This window comes from Lepisosteus oculatus, chromosome 6 (assembly GCF_040954835.1).
Source record: "Lepisosteus oculatus isolate fLepOcu1 chromosome 6, fLepOcu1.hap2, whole genome shotgun sequence".
NCBI lineage: Eukaryota > Metazoa > Chordata > Actinopteri > Semionotiformes > Lepisosteidae > Lepisosteus > Lepisosteus oculatus.
Window position 1 is genome coordinate 52,307,183 of NC_090701.1, and position 27,171 is coordinate 52,334,353.

A 27,171-nucleotide genomic window follows, 5' to 3' on the forward strand; every position below is an offset into this window, starting at 1 on the left:
TAATTCCAATGAGTGATTTCCAACACGTTATTCCTACACCATTATAATGTACAGCTTTAGCAACACAATCTGTCAAAGTTTTCGCATGGGGCCTAGAATATCCACCTTCTGACAGCAGTTGTGGTAGCAGACAAGGACAGCACTGTGGATCCACAATGGGTAAAACAAATGTACTAGCAACCAATATATTAGTTACATTAACAACACTTGAATATAAATATTAATATAAACAAAGGATATTATTTTTGGAATGATGAAGATAACACATAAGCAAACAATAAGGGTTTAAAAGAGATCTCAAAAGAGATCATGTAATGGCCTAAGAATATAATCACAATGTTCAATTGAAATGAGGTCTCAAGATTGAGACTGAGGCTTTGATCCTTATCATGGTCCATCTTTGGCTAAGCTTGACTTTCCTGTCCAGCCTGGTACATGTTGGAGTTAATCACTTTCTCTATCTCGACTCCAGGACCCCTAGATGCAAAATAATCCCAAAACATAATAGACCCTCTCACACACACAATATTACACTGTTGACATGAGTGTTTTCTCAACATAAGCTTTCTGTAGGTCAAGCATAACACTGATGTGCATCAGATTGTGGGAGTCAATGACCATTTCTCTTTACTCTTTGAAGATCACTGACCTTAACTATAATGATGCATGCAAGTACTGTATATTTTCTGTGTGTTACCTCCTTTAAAACTACAGGGAAACAGGAACCCTTTTGAGACCACTAAATAATTACATCCACACCACTTCCAAAAAGCAGAATGCAACTGTAGATTTGTACTACAATACTTAAGTGTGACAAAAGGTGACGTTCTTGCCTTCCAGAATTCAATTATGACCATCATTGAATTCTTGTAATTGTGCAACGGCACTATGATGAGAGTATGACATATAAAGTTTTGAAGTGGGACACTATCGGAACTGTATCTTATTCTGCTAAATGATGTTTTTAGTTCCTATTTTATCAGAGGTGTGAATAAATCTGGAGGACACTGAGTATCATATAAATATAGCTACTGCTGCTGCTTCTACCTTTCCACTGTATTTCCATACATTAGCGTGCTTTCAATACATATTCAATACAGACGGACGATTTGCTCACCCTATGAATGCGTGAGAGGTATGCAGGCACTTCTTTTGTGGCTTGTGAATATGGTATTTCATTAAGGTCCCCTTCATCTCTGGTTTACACATTTCTAATCAAATTAGAACGTACGTCTACGAGAGCTTAAGTTTAAAAGTAAAGCTGACCGCAAAACCCTTGTGGTTGCAAACTGCACTTCAGTCACATGTGGTCTTGCTGTGAATTAGAATGTTTGTCACGGTCCAGCTAATTTTGCATTGTTGAGCATTTTCTTTCCCCAGCTGCGTTTTAAAGGATTTCACTTTTTGGCAGCTCGCAAAAGCTCACCTCCTACTAAGGTATGCCAACATTTTTAATGTATCCTTGCTTTTCACAGTTTTCACTTCACTTACATCTCTCACAGAGCACTGGCAGAAAACCTTCTGTGGGCTTTAAGGATATAGGAATGGGAATTTTCAGAGTAAGCTTTAAAAGGTGTTGAGGTGAAATAATCATGTTGTAGACTTTTAGAATAGAACCATGATAACTCTGTGAGGTCCCACTGTTCATTCATTCCTGGTGTGTGTCTATTATCGGCTTTATGTTGTACATTTGTAGTGCATGTTTTTTAATTGCATGAGCTCACCAAAATCCATGCAACGAGTTATTACAATAAAGTATTGCACATGAACTATAACTGATGACTGTGCTAAAAAAAAAAACAATCACAGTACAAGCTTTTCGATAATTTGAAGTACCTCAAAACAGTATCTATGTAATGCCATTACTATGTCTCATTTTTTTGGATTGCATCAGAAAAAATGCAAAAAGGAAAATTGTCACTCATGAATCAACGTGCAAACCTGTATCATAGCAATGTATTGTAACTTGATATTTAGATTAATGTCACAGGTTCTCCAGTTGGATTTCTAATTACCCGTACAATCCACCTACACAACATATCATATAGAAGTAGAAGATATGGATGTTTTTTTATTAGCCATTGCACGATTAAATGAAAGGTTTCACTCCATGGTCTGCTTCACTTGTTTCGTCTATATAAAATTGTGACAGTCAGCCTTTTCACTGACAAGTGAAGCTTCAGGAGAGATGGCTCTTCATAGGAATGGAGAATTCAAAGGTCATTTTCTCCACATTACCATCCTTTCAACTTCTTCAATCTACACAAGTAGCAGCAGACTCACATATTTCCTAAAAAATAAACTCAGATGGCACGCTTGCTGTCCCCAGTACAAATACAAGATCTCAAATAGTGCTAAATGGCATCACATGCACCTTTTTCTCCAATATAGAAAGAGTGATCTTAATCGTGTTTAAATCCGTCTTTTTTACCAGGAGATACATTCTGCTTTTGCAAGATATCCCATAAAATTAATTGATACCTATGATTTAGCAAAAATACAGATCCAGCCATTCAAAATGAGAGAGGCATGCTGCCTTACAACGCGGTGGACATAGCGCAACCTACAGCATGTTGTTTGAAATAGGATAAATGTATCCTTGTACAATCGCCAGGTGGAGCTAATAAAGCTTAACGTCACATATACATGTACAGCATTTGAGCTGTGATTAGCTTTGTTATCTTGCCATGCTGAGGCCCTAAGTTCAATTCCTGAGGTATTGTATGTGTGGGGTTTGCATGTTCTCTCTGGGTTCTTGTGGGTTTTCCCCAGGTAATTGAATTTCCTCTTGCAGTCCAAAACATACCGGTAGGTCCATTGGCTTATTGAAATACTGACCCTGGTTTAAGTGTAAAGGATAAAGATATTAGAAAATGGATGGAACTAAAGGCATTGTGTAACTACTGTATATACTGTGATAGAAATCCACTATGAGATGGCAGGATCTCTCTGAGGATAAATTATTTTATAGTGCTGGTTTAAGGAGTCAGCCTTTCCACTTCTCTGGACCTGATCAATCTAACTACCTGTTTTCTGTACTTTCTCTATCCTGCTTGATTTATAATTATTCTGAAAATCTCCTTCTTGAAATGGGTCATTTATAAATACCTGTTTTCACTGTTAACATCTTGCACCAACTCTGTGACAAAATATACACTGAGCTCAACCTGACAGATGTTGAGTCCTTAGTTCATCCTGCTACCAGCATTGAATAAAAAAATCTTTAGATTTCTATATTTATATCTTTATTTAGTAGTTCCCTTACTGACAAAGTCTAAATTACTTTCTTGGAAAAATGTATTTAGTGTGTTGCAAAAAATGACTTGCTTTAACAAAATTAACAAATGCTTTCCCCTGGCAATCTACCTGAATGCCCAACTGTTGAGAAGCCTTCCATGACACCATGTTTGCTATTAATTCATTTAAGGGCTTTCCTACTGAATTGCTCTTTTTTTCATGTGTGCTAATTTTCTGACTATCCTATCAAACCTTCATAGTCTCCTTACCAGAAATGCACCTGATTTTTCAAGTCCCTATCTCTCTGCCAAATCTGCTTCAGGTTCACATGTTCTTTTGTAACACCATTCTGTTATTTTTCACAATCTGTGAATGCTATGGTTATAACTTTTGATCCGACCGACTCAGTTTTGGGATACGCTTACCACGCCGTGCACCAGGCCTAACCCTACCTGGGGTATGAACTGAGCATTTCAGCTATCTATATCTGAACGTCTCTGGGCATGGGATTTTGACATGTTCCCCAAACCAAAAAGTATGAGTGGGAAGCACTGGGCTGTTGGCAGAAAACTCCCGGTTTCGAATTCCAGTCAATGCTGAGGGACAATCTTTTGCCAAATACAGAACTTAAATTGTATACTGTTAAGACTTTTAATAATTTTAAACTGTGCATTGCAGCATGTTAAACATTAAACTGATTAAAAAGTAGGTATATTTTATAAAAGCAAGATTGCTTAGTTGGACAAAAGTACACAACCTTCCACCTTCTTCATACTGAAAATATTTAAAGTAAGCATAAATATTTTATGCATCAAAGTCTTGGATTAATAACTGGAGAAAGGTTGGCCAGCCAATCACATACTGCAGTATCCCGAGCAGTACGGGGTTTTACCACACATTTTGAATGGCTGCATCTTTACATAGTTACCATTTGGTGAAATAACTGCAACACAAGAAGTCAGAATGGGGTGTATTTTTCTATATCGTGCATTAGAGCTTTCTGTTCTCTTTGGGCAAGAACGATTAACCACAGGCAAGCTGGCATTAGACTTTCAAGAGTGCCCACTCTCGAAAATGACAGGTAACAGAATTACCTCCCAGAACTCCTTCATGTCTTCTTGACTGGGCTTCTCAAACATTTGCTGACAAAAAATGATGCAGTATTGTGTTTACCTTTTACCGCTGATGTGCTAAAAGAAAAAAAAAAGATTTTCTGAAATACTTTTGAAGACCAAAAACGAAAGCGTCTTACAACAATTTCAAAAGCTATATTGAAAATGCCATAATATTTAAATACATTTCATTTCGAATTTGAAAAGGTTTCCGCAATCTTTGAAAAGACAATTAAAATAATACAGAGATGTTCCAGGCCCAGAAGTTAGTGCATCCCCTAACAAGCACTCTTGCTGAGCTCACTGTACCCTGGCACTGTAAGGGCAAATTATATTTCCGTTCGCTGTATGTTATGCGAGGAGAGCCCAGCAGAAAAATCAATCAAGTCATGTGACCTCACAGGAGTCACAGAGGGGTGGGAAACCTTGCATTGTCATGGCAACCTGCTGACACGGCAGTGTCTTCTTACAAGTCCTAACCTCAGATCTTCCTCACAATGCACCACAGGGTTATCAGCCTGGGCCTGAAGCAAAAAAAGGATGGTGAATGAAGACACAAAGAGTTGTGAATCCATTATTTGATGATAACAAATTACCAAGAGTATAGCAGCACTTTAGTTGACCAATTCAAATATTTGCTGCACTCTAACCCCCTTAAATATTTAAACTGATGTTTCATTTCATGGCCGTGACGTACCACTGTTTATAGAGCTGCTGTAGCCAGTAAAAAAAAAAGTGCCCATTCAGTCTCTATGAAATATGCAACACGAGATACGTGCCACCGGTTCTCTTACATTCTCTTCATGACAAGAAGGAGCAACAGCAAGGAGACACTGGAAACTGGAGCCCGGCGGTATATCTATCAGACGATTCATTCAAAATATTAGAACTATCTAATCTGACCTCAAACATTGAATCCGGACAAATCGAACTCAGGGCCACAGAGCTGCAAATCTAAATATTAACCAGTGGGCTACCGGGCTGCCCCCGATTTTCTAGCATATTCAATGAAATATACAGTACTAAAAAGGCCTACCACAGTGCAGACTGAAGGATGAGCCAAAATGAGAAGTAAACCAATGTATTAAATAATTTCGCAAGAATCAGTCCGACAAAAGTAACGATTCAAAGTTCTTCCATGTGACGAATACCACATCTCATCAGCATTTCAGAGATACAGTGCCTTGGAAAAGTGTCCACATTTTCACTAGGCCACCCCAAGGACATACAACAACTTAGAGGGTTGCAGCAAAAGCTTGTAAAAGCCTCTCAAATGCTTACACAATGTGCTTGCTGAGTTGAACGGGTTACAGACTTTAGGCACTTAATGCCTTAAAGGGATGTGCAACCAAAGACATAATTTTACACTCTCGAGCTCTACTCAAAGTGATAGGTCACTTGAAACTACTGGACTGCACATAAAGTACGCTTAAATATGTTCTCATATGATCAAATATATCCGTAGAACGATCTAAAACTAAAATGAATTTGTATTCCAAATAATCACACGACCATAAATGATCGTAAATACAAACTGCTTGACAGCAAATGCAAAACAGCCATTTTTATACCTGTGAATGGCATGGTAACAAGCACTGTCTAATGAATACATTCATATAGAAAAGTAAGGTATAGTTATACTGTAGTTAAGAGGCAGCCATTCTGTGGCTGCATTCCCTAATTCATAGTTTATATAAGCCTAAATTAATGTAACAGAAATGCACATCAGAGCTGTTCTCTGGTTTCAGAACAGATATCATGGGCTATCACAGCTTGCCACGAACAGATTACCTAAACCACTGTAACAATGTCAACTACTGACTCTGTTTGCCCTACAGGGAACGGTCTGCAGCTGAAGATTTATAAGCACCAGGCTAGATACAGTACCAGAGTTATATACCAGAGGAGCTTTACACTTCAGTGCCACTGAAAGCAGGCAAGGAAGAAAGAGCCCAGCTCTGAGGGCTGAACAGAAACACACCTGCTCCCTGCACTGCGCATAAAGACCAGCTACACTGCTAGGAAAAGACTTCTTACAATTGGAAATATTTGGTAACAACAATGTAGTTCAAGAAACAAATACCTGCTTTTTATTAAATTAAGTGCTGCAGGACCCAAGAGTTTATCATCATCGATGACACAGGACCATTATCAGTAGTCTTAAAAATAAACGTTCAGTGTAAACTAAAGATAAGAGAATCCCTGACTGAAAATATCTGTAGATATACTGTGTAATCTAAGGACTGTTCTGTTAAAATCTGAACCACACTACGCTAAACTCTCTAATGTACTGTACATCTTAACTGTACATTGTAATCCAATCAAAAATGGAAAGTCTTTACTGGAGAAACACTATATGTGATATTAGTTTACACATAAACACATACTGTACAGCTGCTAGCTCCAGAAGACAAAACAGGCTTGGCATTTGGCATTTTCTAAAGGCATTTCATGTAGCAGGGGACATAAAATAATAGTTAGCTAACCCTAGGGGCATAAATAGCCTAGGACTTGAACATATAGTTGTAGCTCCAAATGATTATTAAACAGGCTGGAGGCAGCAGTTTCTGAAGAACACAGAAAGAAAGAAAATTCAAGTCTTGAAAATTGTAGCTGGCAGTGATGACATTTTGAATGTCATAGGGACACTAATAAGCTTGTCTGCTCTCTCTTGCAGTGTGAAGTAAGGTCATTTTTGACTGGGTAGCCAAGAGCCTATTAGCCTTCCCTGAATAAGACCCAGGTGAGGACCATGTGATAAAACTAAATTTATCTGGCGTCAATCAATCAATGGCAATTTCATTCTGCATTATAAGTGAGGCTCTGATCTGTCTGAAAAGAGGTGGATTATCATGACTGCATACAGTGATTCTGTTTCTTGCATTTACAGTTCTCCTCCTCCAGATTTACTGCTTTACTACAGCTCCAGTAATTTCACCATCCCACTTCGAAAAACTGACAGAGACAAAAATCCCGAGGTGAGAAATTGCTGCAAAAGGGGCTTCCACCAAGTACTGATATAGAGGGTGGAATGCTCATGCAATCAGTAAATTTCATGTACATCTTCGTTGCAGGTTTTTCTGACCTCCTTCACATGTTAAGCATTCAATTTAATCAGTAAAGCTTTGGATAAAAACAAATACTGTACCTATGTTCTTGTTACTCATGAAAATATGATGCTATTGACAGGGGGTGATTACTTTTGCAAGGTACTGTCTATACTATATATAAGTCTATACACTCGTGTAGCTCAACCAATAAAGGCTCTTGCCCAGGGCAGATTTTGGGCATCATATCCCAGATGTGTTCAAAAGGCTCTTCAGTGCTCTTCAGAACTGCTGTTAGATCCTGCAGTGTGTTAAGTAGGGAAAATCTCAGTAGAGGTTGACTGCTTAGAGAGAGTGCAGTCTTCCTTTCCTTCACACTGGGGCAGAGGTTGTGGAGAGTCAAGATATGCCAGCTTTTGTAATTATTACTGTAACTAATCTAGAAAACACATCTATATAATTTTGTTCATACAATCACTTGTAATTGCCTTGACACTGGAGGAAGTCTGTAATATCTCCTATCTGCTGTTGCGTGCTAAACAGAACTGATAGAAAAAGCCTTGCCTCAAGTTCCGTTTCAGTTTGTATCTGAAATATGAGGGCCGCATACTTGTTAACTCCATTTCAAAAGTAATAAACAGGCCGCCATTTAAATCAGAAATCCATAATTCAGAAATAAAGTATGGGTGTCACCTCAAAATCCAATTCAATGTCAAGATCATTCCTTTATCTCTGTTGGTTCTAAGATGACATTAACGGCTCCACACTTTTGGCTGCTTCTCGGCCAGATGTTATGTAAACTCAAGGGGATTTGTCTAGTACTCACAGAGCTCAATAAGCCATGCTATCAGAGCAAGATGAGCACCTAGAGCCACACGCGTTCCATGTTGGTTTAGGACTGGGAAATGTGGCACCTCCTCCGTCAGCCTCAAGGATATTGTTCGGATAACTTCAGGATTAGTCATTTATCTCTTTATACACATTTTAAATGATGCACATTGTCAGCTAAGGATGGCACGGACTGGTGGGAATGGGTTCCTGGGGACTGGAAAGTTGTGGGTTTGTGTTCCCTCTGCAGATTCAACTTCTGAGCAGCGTACTTTACCCCGATTTCCCCAGCCCTTCCAGCTGCTTCAAGAACACAGCACATCTACAGCAGCACAGAGTCCAAAGGTCACGTACATCCACTCCAGATCACGTCAGGCCATAGGCTACCGATACCGTTAGAATCCCTGGATCTTTTAGTCAAATGACTAAAGGGAACACTAACATTGAGGCGTTCTAGTAGTTCCAATACAGTGCACAAAATAATTGTTATCCCTCAAAATGAAAATGACTAGTTGTGATAAGTTGCCATTATAATCAGATTCCCCTATAATCACACTTTTAAAAGCACCCCACTTTTACTGTATGTTGTTGGTGCACAGTGATGGGGGGGGGCGGCGGGTCCACAGCTGTCACTCACCAACTTCGGGATGGCATCTGCCCGGCGGGCACCGACCAGGCTACACATCCAGTTGCGAGAGGGACAAGAGGAGCGGACAGAGCCAGGCCCGCCATTGTAAGCGTGCTTGACCGTGCGGCTGAGGACCTGCTTCCAAGCCTTTGATGTGCTCCCTGGCTCCAGGCCACGCTTTCCTCTCGGCCTGCTGCTCCATGTACGGTCCTGGACTGACGGCACTCTCTCCTTTATCTCTGACCTTGGCTGTCAGCTCTCACTGTCACTACTGTCCCTGGCATAACAGCTTAGAAGAAAATTGCTGCACAATCAGCTCTTGTACAAAGTAAACCAGAGCTCAACGAGAGAGCCACACAATACTCTTTTATATGAAGAATTTCATGTTACTTTGATGTCAAAAGCAATGATTTCAAATTTACAACCAATTTACCAAAACTACAGAATCTTTACTGCAATATGTGAATAGAGCCTGAAGAAAATGTTGTAGAAAATACTCGGACCTCTACAGACATTTTTTTTTTTACTCACGTTTAAATCATAGATGCTTAAATCAATGATCAAATTACTGAATTCCTCTTAATCCTTTATGTATACAGCTTAACCTAAAGAGATCCATTTGTTTTATTCAGAACACAAACTGTAATTTTATAAGTACAGAAGCTCCCAACAAAAAATGATAACTGAAACATGTGGACAATATTGATTCTAATGGAAGAGATTACCGTCATGTCACTCGGATAACATCCAGGGATAAGAACCATACCATATGCTATGGGGAAAGAATTTGCCCCTTTTCAAAAAAATAAGTTATATAACATCCTACAAAAAAAACCTGCAAAATCATAGAAGTCCACAGATTATGCTTACATATGCAACATGTACTAGTATCTAATGCATTAAAAAGTAATGCATTCTCTATCTTAGCTGCTTAGAACATGGAGGCTCTATTATGGCTACAGACAGAACTGTAGGAATACCGTGACAAATCTTGCCTTGTCTGAATTGAATTTGAAAAGCAGCGAACAGTCCGAGTTCCATCACAGAAGGTAGGCCCCAGATGGTTACAGAAGAAAGGTAAGGAATTAATGCCCTGCAGTAAAATCTTTGCCACTTCAGTGGGCAGCCCAGGCACAGGTTCCAACTTTACTGCAGGCTCAGAAATCAAGAGCACTGGCTGTGAGCTCCTTACTCCACGCACGTCCGCTGCCCGCTATTTTTATTTTTAACCAGGTCATACAAAACCTGGAGCTCATGCAGATAAGTGTTATTAATGTACAAAAGCACAGTACTTGGGACACTTGTTACACACACCGTAGAAGATGATAATTTCTTACACTTATAGAATTTTTCTGGACACTCTACTCAAAGAGCTTTACAGAAATTCAGAAAAGGGCATACAGAATACATGCAAAAATAAATTTGGCTGAAACAGAACACAAGCCTCTTTAATTAAACCTCCTCATGTCCTGAGATGAGACTACTAAGGAGGCATTACCCTCCAGAATTCCCTTGGAGGGGGAAGCACAGCTTTGCACAGAGGGCTGGTCTGCTCCTGTGTGAGCTGTGTAGCTTGCCAAGAGACTGCGGGTCACATTCTGGGCCCAACTGCCCATGCTGCAATCCCACAGCACTTTTCAAGCACACATCCGATTCAACAGAAGCCCCTTTAGAATGACTCAAGAGAAAAGAAGTCAATCCCATATTTACAAAACCATGCATATCAGCAATAATCCCTTGCATTTGTATATGGGTATTCACCCTCATTCACTATACATACAGATTGGGACCTTCTTCATCCATCACCTCTCAAACACTGTCCTGCGCTGGTCCGGTCAACAAAAACAAGGCAGCACATTAAACATGAGCAATCACCCTAAGAACCAATTCAGAAATGTATGCACACGTGCTTCTGCACAAGATTTTTTTTTTCTACGATTTTTGCTGTTTGACCTTAGTAAGCCACATATTCCTTATTTTGCAGCGTTCGGTCTGCAGGGAAAATAATTTGGGATCGTCAGTATAAAGAAAGAATAGGCAAAATTTCCATTCAATTTATACTTATAAATTATACTTTAAAACTCTTCATAATGATATCATTTGACCGCTTTTAAACAACTGAGGAGTTGAGATTTTTAGATGAGCGGACCTGAGGGGAGAAGGGGATTTTGCATGCATCTGTTTCTGTGTTGTGTTATCTTGCCTGATCGATGAAAATGAGGATTTTCGTCAGATTTGCAGCTGTTGGAATCACCTGGCATGCAGGCAGAAGACTGCAGCATTTCACTTCCAAGGGACCAGAAGAACATTAAAGAGACATTCGCATAAGAATGTCTGCTGCTAGAGAAAACATATTTTGAAACCATTTTAAAAAGTACAGTTCATGCCCTTTTTCTCAGTGCTGAAATTTTCCCAGTACATAAGCAATCTAGTGCACATCAAAGAACTACAGTACAAGGATTTTGTTTTCAATAAACTTTGTCATTTTAATTTTAAAAGCAGGGGTTTTGGCTCTCAGGCACCTCTGTCTGCACATTTAACAAATATGAAAGCAAAAGGCAGGGTAGGCAAGATGTAAAACTAAGGAGGTTGAAAGATGTGAAGGGCTAACAGTTAACAGTCCAGTCCTGGAGAACCGCATAATACTTACTGCACATGTATAATGTTCAGCTCTAATGACTTCATTTTTTCACAGTTCGATTTAAGCCAATGACAAGGTAACATCTGAAATATCCTGAAAGGTATTGATTGCTGCTTTGATTTTTCTCTCTGGCACCTCTCTGTTGCTGAACAAGTGCCAAAACTGCATTAAAATATTAAGATTGAGAATAAGCCTTGTAATCTGACCTGGCATGACCTCCAGTGTGTCCCCTACAGCACAGTCTGAGCTGCTGTCTGTCTGCCTGCCTGTGACTGACTGATCAAAGCATTGTACCGCTCGTTAACAGGCTTAGTTGAGGAATTCTATTAAAAAATAGGACCTGCAGAAATGTACTAATCCTTTTGAACCTACTCATACTCAAAATCTGAGGGCAATGTAAAAGCAAACATGAATTACTCATAAAGAGTTAAAAATGCAGTATTAATTCCCTCAGTCATGTGCACATACAACTGCAGGTAAGCAAAGAAAATGTTTGGGCTTGACTGCACTTTTAATTAGGCTGAACTAGACCACCACCAGTGTCCTTTGTGTGTTTCCAAACTTTCTGAAATTCATTACATTTCCAGTTTTAATAAGAGAGCCCTTTAAAAATAAATAATTTGCATTTTTGTCTATAGCATTTCGTGCTTCGTTATAACCAGCTGTTGTAATATACAGTATTTGGCTTTCATTCATTGTTTGCAAGTTGGTCATTTTGGTCAAGAAACTGAAATTAAAAAGATTTAATGCACCTGTGCAGTCCAATACAGTGACTAAAAATAATGTAGATCTGCATGTTTGTCTCTTTGAAACAAACCCTACAGAACTAGAGGATGTTTGATGGTGGATTTAATGAAAAGTCTGAAAGAACAATCTGGGAGATGGCAGTCAACATAACAGCAAGGGAAAAAACCTAAGTTACATATTCTGCTGCATGGCTGGGTTTGTTGAGGGTGGGAGGTTCTTTTTATTCTTTTAATAGAAAAGGATGAGTGAAGATATTTCTAAACAGCATCTGTGGCACTTGCTCAGTGAATGTTGCATCAACTGCATTTGTCAATAGCCCCAATTACAGCTTTAACAGTTCTGGTTTTCTGAGTTGTACCCATTATCCTAAATGTAGAGGTAAGAAACGGCTAGTCCTGTGTTATTTCACGTTTTTGAATCATAAGGTGTAATTGCTGGCATGAATAACCACTATTGCTTTTTGCATTATTTTATTTAAACTATATATTTTGCATTAAAACATTTAATACCTACTGTGCTTCATTTCATTAACACACAAGTATTGTTAGCATAAATATTACAAACTTAATTGTACATGCAAGCTTCCTTTCATATGATGCTACATTTCTGGATGTTGCCATTTTAACATTTTCTCTGCAGATAGGCTCTTACGAACAGCGATGCAAACTTTCTTTTTTCCTCCCTCTATTACCTCCTCAGGTCTATCTAGATGAAAACGGCCTGCTCGTCTCAGCTGTGTGATGGAGCGCGACTCACCTTCCAACCTGTAAGATGCCTGGAAAGGTTACAAAAGTGATGCATCATTTGCACGCTCAGAGAACCCTAGATGCAGCCCCTGTGACAGCAGTGGAAAGTGTTTAGTTTCCACTGCTTTCAGGTCGTATCACAGCAACAGGTGGTCTGCCTACCGTATCCTTGCATCTCTCTTCTGATTTTAAAAGCAACAATCCATTAGATTAGAGTATTCAGCAGGTTTGCTTTCAGTCAAAGTGGTCACAGAAAAAAAACAAATATTTTATTCAACATAAATGCATTTATTCTTAGCCTATATCAACGCTTTGCTATGCATTTTACTTATTTATTGCTTACTACCTCCAGATTTAAAAACAATTATACAACCTCCAGTCTATTCGATTCAGGTTAAAACGCCACTTGAAGCTTTGTCAAATACAGGTGCAGAGCACAGAAAGCTTGGATTTTTGTCTACGACACGCAACTCTCAACACAGTGCAAACCTTCCAAGCACCCTGTCAGGGGGCCTGACTCAAAGCTAAGCTGAGCCACTGCCCCGGTCCAGCCATCCTCCGAAATTGACAGATGATCCCTGGCTTGCTCAGCGCCATCTGGGACCCCCGGGCTGTGTGTCCTAATCTGTCCAGGCGCTCGTCTCCGAGCTCGCCTCAGATGGAAAGGCCAGCTTTGTGTGCGTCTGGGAGTCTGTTATCCAGGCTTTCCTGCTCACACAATGGCGAAGCACACTGCCTCTGCTCCAGTCTGCAGCTCCCAGGCCGCCACAAGGCCCTGGGAACCTGCTGCTCAAAATCCGCATATCCGCAGTAACACCGCTGTCCCACATTCACACACCTTTCAAAGCTGCTTTAATTGTCCGGCTGCAGGAGGAGAACTTAACAGAAGATTGGATTAAACCGAACGGATTTACTCATCTCCATCGAGGCTTCTTAAAGCCACGGAAACACTTTCGTTTAGAGGCACAGAGCAAACAAAACAGCTCATCAGAGCAGGTAATTTTCATGGGTTTATGTAGAATAATACTTAAAAACACACACCAGGATCTCCCTTGAACCTTTTTTTTTTACTGACAAACTGCTTGAGCTGGAAAGCAAGCACAGGATTACATTTGTCAGGGCTGCTTTTAGCTGGTAAAAGCATCTTACCAATCCATGCAATTACACCAGGCCCCTATAATTCTGATTGTTTCCCACTCCATTATTTTACACTAAACAAATTTTCCTGCAACTTACGCCACAAGGCCTACCAATGGTTCTGAAGTGTACCTTCTATTTTACACAAATCTATTAAAATTCAAGTATGTGCTCCAAGACATGTTCAATAATTGGCAGATTTTTGTAATACTGTAGTGAGTTTCCGTCTCATTAAATGAACAGTCCTACATTCCTTTGGATGCATCTATTTTTCTGAAATAGTCCCTTACATTTTGTAATATGGAGCAAAAATCATCATCTCCTTCTCCTCTCCCAATACTGTTGGTAGTGTTTTAAAGATCTGTATGATGATCTCTATGTGTTCATGTACTGGACATATCTGCAGACACTGGTCAAGATAAAATGAAGAAGGATCCTCCGCTCTCCACGTCCATTAGCCTTGGAACACGGCTTTTAAGGCAGTTTCAGCCCGACAGAGCAGCACGGTTAGAGAGTAAGGAAAACAAAACATCTCTGCCTTGTTTCAGATGTACTTTACCCAGCAGTTTCCAGCCATAAGTAAAGCCGATGAAATAAAAGACCTTCAAGAGAATGGGTTAAACAAAAAAAATAACTCAGACCAAATGATGGCAGATACAGAAAACACTGCATACCAGAATACCAAATGATTAAGGTACAGTGTTAGGATGTGCCATTCCAAGAATGCAGTATCAACATATATTTCCTTACTAATGTGGAATATACAGGCCACGTGAGATGAAGGTGGTCACAGAGGTCTGGTTAACTGTAGGTACTATAAACCCCCTCATCAAAGCAAAAAACTGCACAAAATACACAAGGAGACTCTTAGGACTTCAGACAAAGACATTTCACTTTCAGATAACGGAACCACACCCTGCATGATCAGATTATGCTCGTTTTGATATTGTGTTTCTAACAACAATTTCAAAAAGTGAAGCTGAGAGGGGATCAGCACCTAAATCGAAACCTAAGATGGCAAAAGAAAAAACACTCCACGGCTACTCTTCCTTAAAACGAAGAAAAACATACTAAAATGAGACTCCGAAGGCAGTACCATGTGACTCAAGGGAAAGTCACAAGGCCTGAAGCTCTCGAAGGGGAGTCGTTCCCATAACAAAAAAGTCACCATCAGATTATTCCGCCAATCCCCTTCATAAGACCAAAGAGGTTTAGATTTTCCAACCTCCTGTGTCCATGACTTAAATTCTTACCTATTGCTTCTCAGGTGTCAAAAAAAGATTCAAGGCACTCCTCTAAACACAGATGAAGACCTCAAAATGATCTATGGGCAGGAGCAGTACCTGCTCGGTGTCCTTGTGCGTCTTAAACATCACTCCTACTAATATATTCAGCATACAGCTTGTTCACATATACATCTCCATTCAACACCCATAGTAGCAGACAAAACTATCTGCTATCCTGACCACTTGTTGGTTTTATTTCATGCAGTGAAACCTACACAGTGTAAAACACTACCCACATTTTTATCTATATCTTTGAACTTCGTATACACTTCTGCCTGTTTAACTGAAAAACACAAAAGCGTCAGAGGGCTTCCAATGCAAATGTCTTGTGGTCAAAACCACGCAGCTGGCAGGTGTGATAGACTCTGTGAAGTCAAACACAGGTGCTGGTGTGAGCAGTCAAGTGCAATAATTACAGAACTACCTCTATGTCTTCCTGTGCTGTTATGACATAATGGCATATAAACTCAGCAGCCTCCATTACCTCTGACAGAAGGTCACATTTCGGGACTGTGAACCTCCCGAAATGTGAATGTAGACAATCAGATGCTTTTCAAAACAGAACCCCTGAGCTCTTTAACTCAGAAGAAACGCTTCCATTACAGCTGTTGTTTTTTTTTTCTCTAAAGCAATCAATTTTGTTAAAGTGGGCAAACGTCAATAACTGGATAAAAGGCTGCCGTGTGATCCTCGAATCGTGCTCATAATCAGTTGTTTTGTTGTACTAAAGGTACAAGACACAGAGTACCAGTACTCCCCTGTCCTACAAACAGTTCTACCCAGAGATGAGGCAAAAAACAACTTGTTTTTGTAAAATGATGTTAATCTTCACAAATCAAGTTACAAATAGACACACAGCCCCAGGCACAAGGAGAAAAACAAACATCTTTCAGAAGCACAGCACAAACATTGTGCATGGTAAAATGTAAAGGAACATGGATGTAGTATATTACTGGGAATAATATTTTTCAGACCAATTTTAATGTCTTTCTCTAAACCAATCAATCAGAAAAGAACTTGTTAAGCATATGTGAAAGTGCACATGTAAAATGAAACAAAGGCATTAGCTAAACTACCATAAAGCAAAAACAAAATTAGCTTTACCTACCCCCCAATGAGGGGATTTAGACCAACTTCTGAAGAAAACCTTCACTTCACTTGTTAAAAATAATTTATTTTGCTAAACAAAAACAGCAGGAGGAGCTAAATTAAAAGGAGCTTTTCTGATCCTTTCAATCTCATTAAGAAACAAGATGTACAAAAGAAGAGTTTCACTTCAAAGGACCACCAGTCTCAATCTGTAGCTCTTTTGGATACTGCCATGATCCATATTCTAAGCAAGCATCATGCCTTTATTGCACTACAGTAAAAGCACATATATCTTTGAAATTTTGTTTGAATAGGCCTGTTCTGTGTTTTATGAGACTTCTTATTATAACCTGAAAATTTCAGCCAGAAGAAGAATCTACAAGACTGGATTCCTTGAGGCCTAACCAGTGTCTTTCAGTGGTAAAAGGATAATTGACTGCAACCATAACCCAAAGAGCATGTCTGTGGCTCTTAGGCCCAGCCCTATATTAATTTTACCACCAACTAGGATTGACTGTTTTCCCTTCCTTAAACAGATATTTGATATGACACCCTTAACATGATATATTTTTACTCCTTTTGTGTTTTTTGTTTGAAAAGATGAATAACACTTTTGTATCAACAGCTGTAATCAGCGTTCTCATTTCTGTATTGTTATGGAATCTTTCAATCATCTCTGAGAAAAATTAGTCACACATTGTAACAGACCAGCACAACAAAACTATCCTTCAACACTTGCTTCATTCATTAGCGAGCTGCTTTTCCTGTTTGTTACACGTTTTTTGCTTAATATAAGAATGAAGTGTGAGAGTGTCCTGTAATCAAGATTTAAAGGCAAGTCATTTTGAAACTGCATGAGTGACATGTTAATGAAATATTAAACCAGTCGACCACATGTTAAAGCTGTACAGATTAATCATGACCATTACCCACTGCAGCCAGTCCCACCCATGAGCTGCAGTACTCTTTCTCTCAGACATAAAGAGATCTCAAAATCCAAACTGTTCATAATTTGTTTATTATGAACAGGAGCAGCCCATTGACAAGCTTTGAGGTTGTGACATTCTGCCAAGGAAAAGTCTGGGTTACCAGTAGTCCAGACACACACGCAAGAGGAGTGAAAACTCAAGAGTCCGAGCAGCTGTTCTTTCTAAAATTAACAAAACTTCTCAGGGTGTATGGACTAGCGCTTGCTGCACTGGGAAGGACTAGGCTGTTTACAGTGCACTGCAAAAGCATTCAGGCACTTGCCATTTTGTGAAATCACAAAAAGATGCATGCACATTTTTTAAACCTAATATTCTTCTACAAAACCCGAATCCTCAAACTGCAGACCTCTAAGGACAAGATTAGCTACAGCAATAACTTGTTATTCTTCAAAAACAAATAAAATATTGCTGTTTGCATACGTATTCAGACCTGTGAAGTCGATAATTGTTGGAAGTACCTTTGGCAGCAAATATTGCCACATGTCTTTTCAGCAAAGCATCCTTGGACTTTGCACATGGATTGAAGGCAGGTTTTGTCTATTCCTTTTGGCAGATTTGCTCAAGCTCTCTCAATGCGTATGGACAGCAGATTTCAAGTCTTTCTAAAGATTCTTTATAGGATTCAAGGCAGGACATTGACTAGGACACTCAAGAGCATTCTTAAAAACACTCCATTGAAAACTTGTCCTTGTGCCATTTTGTCCGAGTTTGTGATCTGCAGCGTATTGTCCTCTAAGATCCGCCAGTACTTTGCTCCATCTATGTTCCCATCAGTCTTGACAAGCTTCCCAGTCTCTCCTGATGAGGACCACTGCCACCACCATGCTCGAGAGCAGAGACCATAAAGGTCCAGTGTTTGTCTTGACTGACCAAAAAAACCCTTTACCACATGTTTGCAATATCACTTAGGTGCTACATGGCAAACTCTGTGTGGGTTTTGACATTTTTTCTGTTCCATACAAGACTCCCTTGTTAGGGAGTAACCAGAAATGCGTTCTCCCATCTCATTCACTAGACTCCATAGCTCTTTCAAAGTTGCTGCTGTTGTCCCTAACCAGCCTCCACCTAACCCAGCTAATCAGTTTGGATAGACAGCTTAATCTAGGCAAAGTCTTGGTGCCTTCCATTTCTTTATCAAATTTACCATGCTCAAAATGGATATAAAGGGTCTTTGAAATGCTTTTATACCCTTCTTCCGATCTGTGCCTTTCTATATCTTCATCCCTAAGTTTCTTCTAAAAGCTACTTAGAATTCATGGTTGAAACTTTTTTACCTTACAGTGACAGGTGTATTTCTTTATTGTGAAATCACACTATTATTCTGCACAGACAGAGGCCACTCAACTAATTGCAAACCTCACCTCAGTAAGGTAATTTTGTGCACCTCAATTAATATAGATTTGCTTTTAGAAAAGGGTTTGAATGCTTCTGGAAGAAAATTTTTCAAATCCAGAGTTACTTTCTCAAGTGTACAGCAGCAGGGTTTTCACCGTGGGATACTGTTGCAAAACAGACCACATTTGTGGCAACAGTAACAAAAAAGCATAAATGGGGTGGTACCAACTAACACATGCCCTGTGGTCAGAAATAAAAGCCTAACAAGCTGATCGTGTGGTTTCTTGGTTTTCGGAGCACAGAGCAATGAGGTGATATGAATTTAAAAGCAACACAGAATTCATGACCACACACTTGCCCTGCCATGTTGACAAGGTGATTTTTTTCATTCATCTAAGCACTTATTCTCACCATTTTGTTTGAAGTAAACAAGTGTCAGTTATTGTAACAAAACAAGTGCATGGACATCCTTTTTAGATATATACAACGTAAATGAAACTGTTAAGTAAACTAAACCTACAGCTGATGGAATTCTTTTGCTCTGTCAATTTGGCTCGTGATCATTAGAATGCATTTCAGGAACGGAAACGTCTCATTATCATATGAGACACACAATGTACCCAGTCCTGGAGGTGTAATGATTGTTGTGCTTTGTATTTATGGAACTTCATTGAAGTTGATAGTTGAGAGTTGTGATTTTATTTGAAGCCACAGTGCTTAGATGAAGGAGGTTCAGTTGCTTCATGCAACTTCTGTCTGTGACAATAAAACAAAATACAGAACTCCAGCAGGGATACTGACTGGGCTCTTATAGCAGACTAGTCATAGACATGAGTTTCAGCTCCTTCTGGTGTTTCCAGTTTACTGAGGGGGCTGATTCTGCTCTGCAAGAGACAAAGTGGACAGTCTCTGCAAAAACAAAATGACATTCTGCATTCCTCCATGAAAATGATATTCTCTTACAGCATCAAACTGTACAAGAAAAATGTTCTACAACAGTGGTTCTCAATCCCCAGTCTGCTAATTTGTGTTACATCTGGGCCCTTATTCACCAATGCTAATTGCTTGCCAAAAATTGATCTGCTTGCTGGATTAGAATTTTCTCTTCAGTCAGGCCTTGGTTTCAAGAGTACCCTAGTTATAATGAGTTACGTGTTTGGAAGCACACAAAAGCCTCGCTCCTTCTCTCCTCAAAGTGCTAATTAAAAATTTGCTCTCTTACTTCTGATTAAACAACTCTTAATAGGTGAACAGAGGATGACAGACACAGGTAGGAATCACACTCCATCAGAATACTCCTCAATTCAGTGTTTTCCCTCTGCTTATGTCCAATTGGTGATATTTATAGAAGAAAGCATGAATAAAGGCAATGCTGAAATTCACCAATTAGCACAGGGCTCATAGCCAGTATAAATCTCATTCCGTTTTTCTTTAAGGATCTGAAAACAAATTTTGTAAAAGGCTTCAAAACCCAGAAGAGACAGCAGTTACTCAAGACAAGGACTGCAAAGTAGTGGGGATATTTTCAAAACCAAGGACTGAGTAAAAAAAAAACAAGCAAGCAGATCAATTAATGACAGTGATTAACAGTGGTAATTAAGGGCCCCATTGGAACAAAAACCAGCAAATACAAGGGTACTCCAGGCCCAGGACTGAGAACCACTGTTCTAACTTAACAAATGAAAGAAATCCATTTGGCTTTCAGTTGCTTGGTAACTGATCCACAAATTCAGCCCAGGCTTTCCTTGAAAGATCTCAAGAGTACAGAACATCTTTATATTGCCTCTTTCACTCAGTTTCAGAACAGAAAATGTCTCTGCCATCACGTGTGAGCAGTCTTTTCACAACAGAATCGTACCGTACCCAAAAGCCCTGTCTTGGCATCAGAGTAGCAATTTTTATTTGCTGCTAGGTCTTCTACCGAAAAAGGTCAGATATCTTTATTTCCAAAATCATTTCAAAACTGGAGTCTACGGGGCTTGCAAGAGTACATTGTAAGCAGTTAAGTAAGCCTTTTGTCCCCAGTGAAAGGATGATGCGTCACCCGATTTTCCAAAAGAATCCCTTTTGGTACAATACCTCAACAACAAATGCGAAGCACACGTCAGTGGGACATCTGTCACACGCAGGAGAGAGGAATCTTAAACTCTACCACCACCAGCTCCCAGTCTCTTAGCTCTTCATATCTGTCCAGTGAGCTGCAAACAGAGTAAGAACAGCTTGGGGGAACCCTTTGACCAACACATTTTTTGGGGATCTTTCACGACGCTGTGTCAGACATACCCACAATGAGCAGTTTTCCTTCTGCAGGGGGCCAATTGGTTACATTCCAAGCAACCTGAAGGAAAGCAGACCACACAAATCCCCTACAAATATGCCCAAATTAAAAAAACTGCAAGCAATTAGCCTGTGATTAACAATTCAACTGAAGCAAATACCAGAGCTGTTCCTACAGGACCAGTGCCAGTTTGAACCTGGCTGCAGCGTGAAACATATACAGCCTAAGCGTCCATTCAGCAGATTCGCACCGACAAACCAGGTTCTTTCACTAGACCAGTCCCCAGATGTCGAACAGATTACGGCTGAAAGAGAATTAGCTATTAAGGCTTTTTCGTTTTACATCATGTTTCATGATTAGTCTCGTTTGTATTTTAACAGGACTCCAAAAGAGAACAAAAGTTAAGAAATCATATCTGAGGAGACATCAGCTGAACCAACCAATGTATATCATTGCAGGTGTATTTAAATATATCCAGTAGTACAATGGTTCCCAGCCTTGCTGGTCTTCCTTCCAACGGAGCTCTTACACTCCAGTGCGAATTGAGGACTTGCCTTAACAAGCATGCAGTTATTTAACTTTATCTGACACTTCAGTCATGGTCCAAAATACCATTTCCAACAACTTCAGCATACAGACTTACACACAGCCCTTCCTAAACTCTCCAACAATTTTGTTTCTGACTGGAATGCTCTTACCTGCAGTGTGTTTTCACACAAAGGGTTGTGTAATTGGTTATGTAAACCCAGCAAACTGCTGGATAAGATCCATGCTAACTACAGGTACCAAACAGATAAGATGAGCCAGTGCCTCCTCTCTTTTCTAATCATTAGTCTTAAATCTGAAAGACAATTGGATGTATGCAATTTCAGATTCACTCTCAACAACACAAACTGCACTGTGCACAGGAATTCACCATTACTACTTTGTTTTTACACTGCAAAAAATAAATTCCATGCAACTAGTTATGGCAATAGAGTATTGAACTTGAAAAGCCGTGTGTGGAGGGACTGAAAGAAAGAAAACTGAATTCAGTCTTGTAATGCCTTACAAAAAAAAAATCTGTGTTCCACTCAGAAGTAAAATCCATATTTTAAACTGGTAGCTATTGTTGAACTATTTCTGACTTACAAAATTAGAACATTACTAGTGCAGTTTTTTTCAGTAAAAGACTGAGCTGAATAATGCATGCATTTAAGTCTAAACATATTGAAAATTCATAGTTTAGTGCAGCACTGCTCAAGAGATTTACGGTTTGACAGGCTAATTTACATACTGTTGATCTTGTGACATCACACACAAAGGGCACACGGATCCTACAGTATGAGAGACCGAGCTCCAACATTTTAAAATCAATTTAGTTGCTTCTTGGCTTTGAATACACAACCCAGACTGCATCCATAAGCCTACATAAGACTGAATGAGGAAGATAAAAGGGCATTTTTGATAACAAGCACCAGTCTCTGAAAGACATTGAGGTTATAGCATATTGAAGAGAGGACTTGAAGACCAATGTATTTACATGAAAAATAGCTATACCTTTTAGCGTCATTATTTTTTTAATGAACAAGACACTGAAACACGCACAGGATGTCTGCCAGGTAAAGTAGTTAAGCTTTCTTCTGCTCACAAGACAAAAGCAAAGCAAAATAAACAGGAAAATAGTTGATATAGTACAGCTCTCTAATATTTTCTCTACACCATCCATTTGTGCTTAAATGAAACCTTAATGAATTTAAGGAGAGCAAAAACATTTTATAGTATGTCGCCAAGCTACACAGAAACATCTATTTTTGGGGATGAAACTTTAAAACACAGCCATCACATGTACGTCTTGTGCATGCGCTATTTAATTCAAATATTCCCATCAAAATAGTTACTGGTTGACATTAGGTAATTTAAAAATAATCGTAGGATGAATAATGTCAAAAAACAGCTTGTGGGCTTGACTTCCATTAAATGTAATTATCTATCATTCTAGGTGTCAACTTTACACTATTCACCGAAAATAAGTTGTATTTTAACCATTTAGATTTCAGCTTTATCAGGGCAGTGATGGCACCACACATGTAGACTATTAAAAAGTATTTCAAAGTTCGGTGGAGTTGTAGACTAATAACTAGAAAATGCATCTATTTCTTGCAGTTCTGATAAAACTATTAGAGATTCTTCTGTATTTTGCATTTCACAAAACACATCTGCTGTAAAGGAGATGCCTTATGGTGCCCCACTCAATGGAATACCAAACAGGATCAGTGACTTTACCAAAGCCTACAGTACATGCAGCTGCAAGACCAATGAATATTAACTCCAGGCATTGTATTTTTACATAAAGAAATCAGAAAGCAAGATGTTTGTTTTTTTAAATACCACCAGCAACTAAGTAATACTGGTATTTACTATCAAACCAAAGCATACTTAAAATGAATCAGATAGTGCCATTTGATTCCCCTGGCTAATTCCAAAATCCTTCAGTCTCCTGTCCTTGCCGTTGAAAGGATGGGTCACTGCTTCCACTCGTTTGTAATCTTTCTGAGTTAATGCATGACTGGATATCTGGAATTTCAGATTCCCTTTTTTCCCCCCCAACAATAATCACGTGGCATCCTAACACATTTTTTCCCCACACAGGGCAACATTTTGCTGCAGGAGAGCTGAAAATAAACACTCATCATCTAAGATACTGTACAAAACAAGCATGGAAAGTGGGAACACGTGATGACAGAAAAACATCCCCTCAATATGTAAAAGAGCAGCAGTACTCCTGGCCCATTACACCCCTCAATAAGATGTGTGAACTCCCTCGGATGGGGTTCCCAGTCAAGTGTTCACTGGATTCTCCTCCACTTTGCCATCTCGGTACCGACAATGGCTGTTGACGGTTTCCAAGAGGGAGTGGACAAATTTAAAATACTATTTCCTGTACATATGGTTGCTGTTCTGTATGTAGATGAAGGTCTTTTGTCTTGGTGTACATAAAACACTACGCCAAATCTAGACCGTATATTCCAGACACAATTGTATAATACTGAAGCCTGTTCATATTTTCTGTGATCAAAGCTACCCTCAGCTACTTTTGTCAAGACAAAATTCCAGGGTTGCCCCACGACAGCAGAAGCCTTTGACAGAGCAGACGTGAACAGAGGCAGCCAACCAGTCAGCTGCTCTTGGCGCAGCCTATGAAATGAGCACGGCCAACGCTGAAGAAAAGTCAGGGAAACCAGCGAGATCAGCCACTGAACAAGCAGTTCCTGCAGGTGAACCTTGATCGGCTTAAGCAACACCCCCCACCACCCCCACCCCAAGATGTACTGCTTCTAAAAGGCTCTGCCGGGCCTCAAACACCGCCGCGCGCTCTGAAATCACAGGAGACCGCGCGCGGCTCGTCGCGCTCGATTCTCGTAAAGAGGAGCGAACCGCTCGTTGCCGTCTTGGATCGCGGTCAAGTCATGTAAAAAAAATATCGAAAAAACAAGAGAACACAGGCAAAAAAAAAAAACGAACAAAAAACTGCCGCGTGCCAGATTAATCCCATCCCGCTTACCCAGATAGAGGGACGCGTTCTCCTTCTTGACGTTGTCATCCAGGTAGGTGGGCCCGAGGGTGTAGATGGGCGTGGAGCCCATCCCCACCAGAATCTGGGCGCAGATGAAGAGCGCCACGTACAGGGAGTGGTCGTTGCCCGCTTGCTCCCGGGGGCAGGCGCCCGAGTCCAGAAGATCCCTGCCCGTGCCGTTGGGGCTGGTGCACAGGCCCTCGTTGCTGGTGGAGGAGTTCACCTCTTGAATTTGGTAGGGGGGGGAGATGAAGTGGGGCAGGGAGAAGAGGGCCGCCCCCACGGCGATGAGCACGCCCCCCACCGCCAGCCAGCGGGGCCTCTGGCCCCGGCCGCCGAAATAGCTGATGAAGACCACCACCAGCAGGCTGCCAATGTCGAAACAGCTCACCAGCAGCCCGGACTCCGAGCTCCTCAAGCTGTACCTCTTCTCTATGGTGGTGATAACACTGCTCAGGTAGCCAGACACCATGAGGGACTGGATGAAAGTCAGATAGCACATGCAGAACAAGAAACACCGGGAGTCTGAAAGAATGACGCCTATGTACTTCTTACCAGGAAAGCGGATCAATTTCGAAGGGGAAAAACCTCGTTTCTCGCTCTTGACATTGCTATACTCCACCTTAGCGACGCTGTTCCCTCCAACGCTGCTGGACTTGGAGGCTGAGAATTCGGCCCTGGCAGGAGAACCTGAGTGGCACGCATCAGCTTTCTGCTGAACGTCGCTGAGCAAAGTGCCCTGGTCAACCAGTACCGACGTCTGCGATGTGTTTATTAATTTTGACGGCAGGTCCTCGCTGCTCAGCCCGCAAGAGCCGTTGAGGATGGGCAAACTTTTGGATTTGAAGCAGTTTCCTGGGTCTCCATACTGAAGTTCATGTGTATCAAGACCATCTGATAAGTCGCCTCCAGTCTCTTCATTATCAGATGAAGCCATTATGAAGCAGATTATATTTTGTTACAGACTAAATCTGTAATGGCTCAAAACAGACCATAGAATTAAATAACTACCACCAGTGGTAGCATATATTACGTCTGTTAATTAAAATAAGTGTGGGACCCTGCAAAAAAATAAACAAAAGTGAGGGTCTCTAACTGCATCATTTATCTCCATTTCCTCTTGATGAGGAGTATGTTCTTATTTCCATTTGTGAACTCCATCTGATACGTAAACCCCCACTAATTCGCTCTACACCAGAAAAAGGAGCCGACGACAATACCTTTTCATGTCCCTTTAATTCTTATTCGCTGATATCGTACATTAAAGCGCTCCATGTCTCCTTGAAGAGCTGAATTGCTCTCAATTGCTTTCCAGAAGAGGACAAGCCAAGAAGGAAAAGCATGAAAAAGTCACGGATGGTTGGTTCACACCGCTGATATATACATAACGGCTTTCGGTCGTCTTTTTAAGCGTTTTCTTTTTTGTTTCTCAGAACAATAACGCTGTGAATGCCCCTGCTGTTTTCTCGGGGTGTGATTTTACACCTCTTCGTTATTTACCACTGTCTCAGGTCCGATGGTTGGATCCCTGCATGATTGTGTCCTAGTAGTGCGGACTCCTAGAGCAAGCATAAAAATTACTAGCATCACCATTCAGTCTACATACAAGGCATTTCTGCATGCATTTAATAAAATATGTTGCAGGTGCCATCCGTATTTTACGATAAATACCCAGCTACATTTCAATTAAACGTTTCCCGAGTTACTAAAGTGCCATGAAGCCCGAATTATTTATTAACGCCTCGTTTCGTATTGCAAACAATGAAGTCACGAATAATGCAGGCAGATACCACGACAAACGCATGAAATCGCATAGAACGGTACCAACCTGTCTATTCTGACAACTCGTTATGGGAAGGAGTCGTGTTAATATCAAACATCCCGTATTTCTACTGCACGAAGAAATAAATATATGTGCATAACAAAAACCACTATTGCATTTGTCTCAGCGATCTGTTGTTACTCACACAGAACAAGAGGAGGTAGGCTGTTGTTGTCCCCGAGCCGGCTACTCAGTGAATGAGATTGCGGATAGCAAATGTTAGAGCTGCTGGGCTTCATGTACCGCTGTACAGTAGGTAAACGGGAAATGTAGTCTTTACAGACTGAAAAATAAAGCCGGCAGTCACATTCCCTTGGAGTAATTATGTATTTCTTCTGTAGCTTTCAAGCAAAATAAAACACCACAAGCATTCCCAGTGATAAATACTGTACGAAAACATAAACCACGGGAGAAACTCGTTTTGTTTGTTTCAGGCAAAAGGGGGCACTTTTTCCTTCAGAAACTACAAGTTCCAAGATGCTTTGTCTTCCAGCACGTGAGTGTCTGCTTTTCTCTACATCACGTGTAGTTAAACAGCTGAAACCCACGATGACCTGAGTTGTGATTGACGACTGGAACCGGCCATTTAGGAAATTGTTGCTAAGGAAAGAATTGTTCTTGAATCGTTGCATATAGATGCAAGCGCAGTTCTTGAATCATACCACATTGGTACCAATATAACCCCTTTGCAAT

The 27,171-nt window shown here is 40.3% G+C and overlaps 1 protein-coding gene across 8 annotated transcripts in view; it reads right to left on the minus strand.

Moving 5' to 3' along the window:
• slco5a1 (solute carrier organic anion transporter family member 5A1) overlaps positions 1 to 26,782 on the minus strand; it is a 59,915-nt gene extending 33,133 nt beyond the window's left edge. Inside the window, exons 1-3 of one of the 8 annotated variants that reach the window (XM_015353717.2) lie at positions 26,624 to 26,779; positions 25,877 to 26,215; positions 24,645 to 25,717 (exon numbers count right to left, since the gene is read on the minus strand). In XM_015353717.2, coding sequence (XP_015209203.2) covers positions 24,645 to 25,593 — 949 coding nt within the window. In that variant the 5' untranslated portion in view covers positions 25,594 to 25,717; positions 25,877 to 26,215; positions 26,624 to 26,779. Of the gene's footprint in view, positions 1 to 8,861; positions 8,949 to 20,901; positions 20,989 to 24,644; positions 26,216 to 26,484; positions 26,597 to 26,623 lie in introns of those variants that run through there. The other 7 variants (XM_015353719.2, XM_015353718.2, XM_006633990.3 and 4 more) reach the window with 7 other exon arrangements.
• Positions 26,783 to 27,171: the final 389 nt, after the last annotated feature.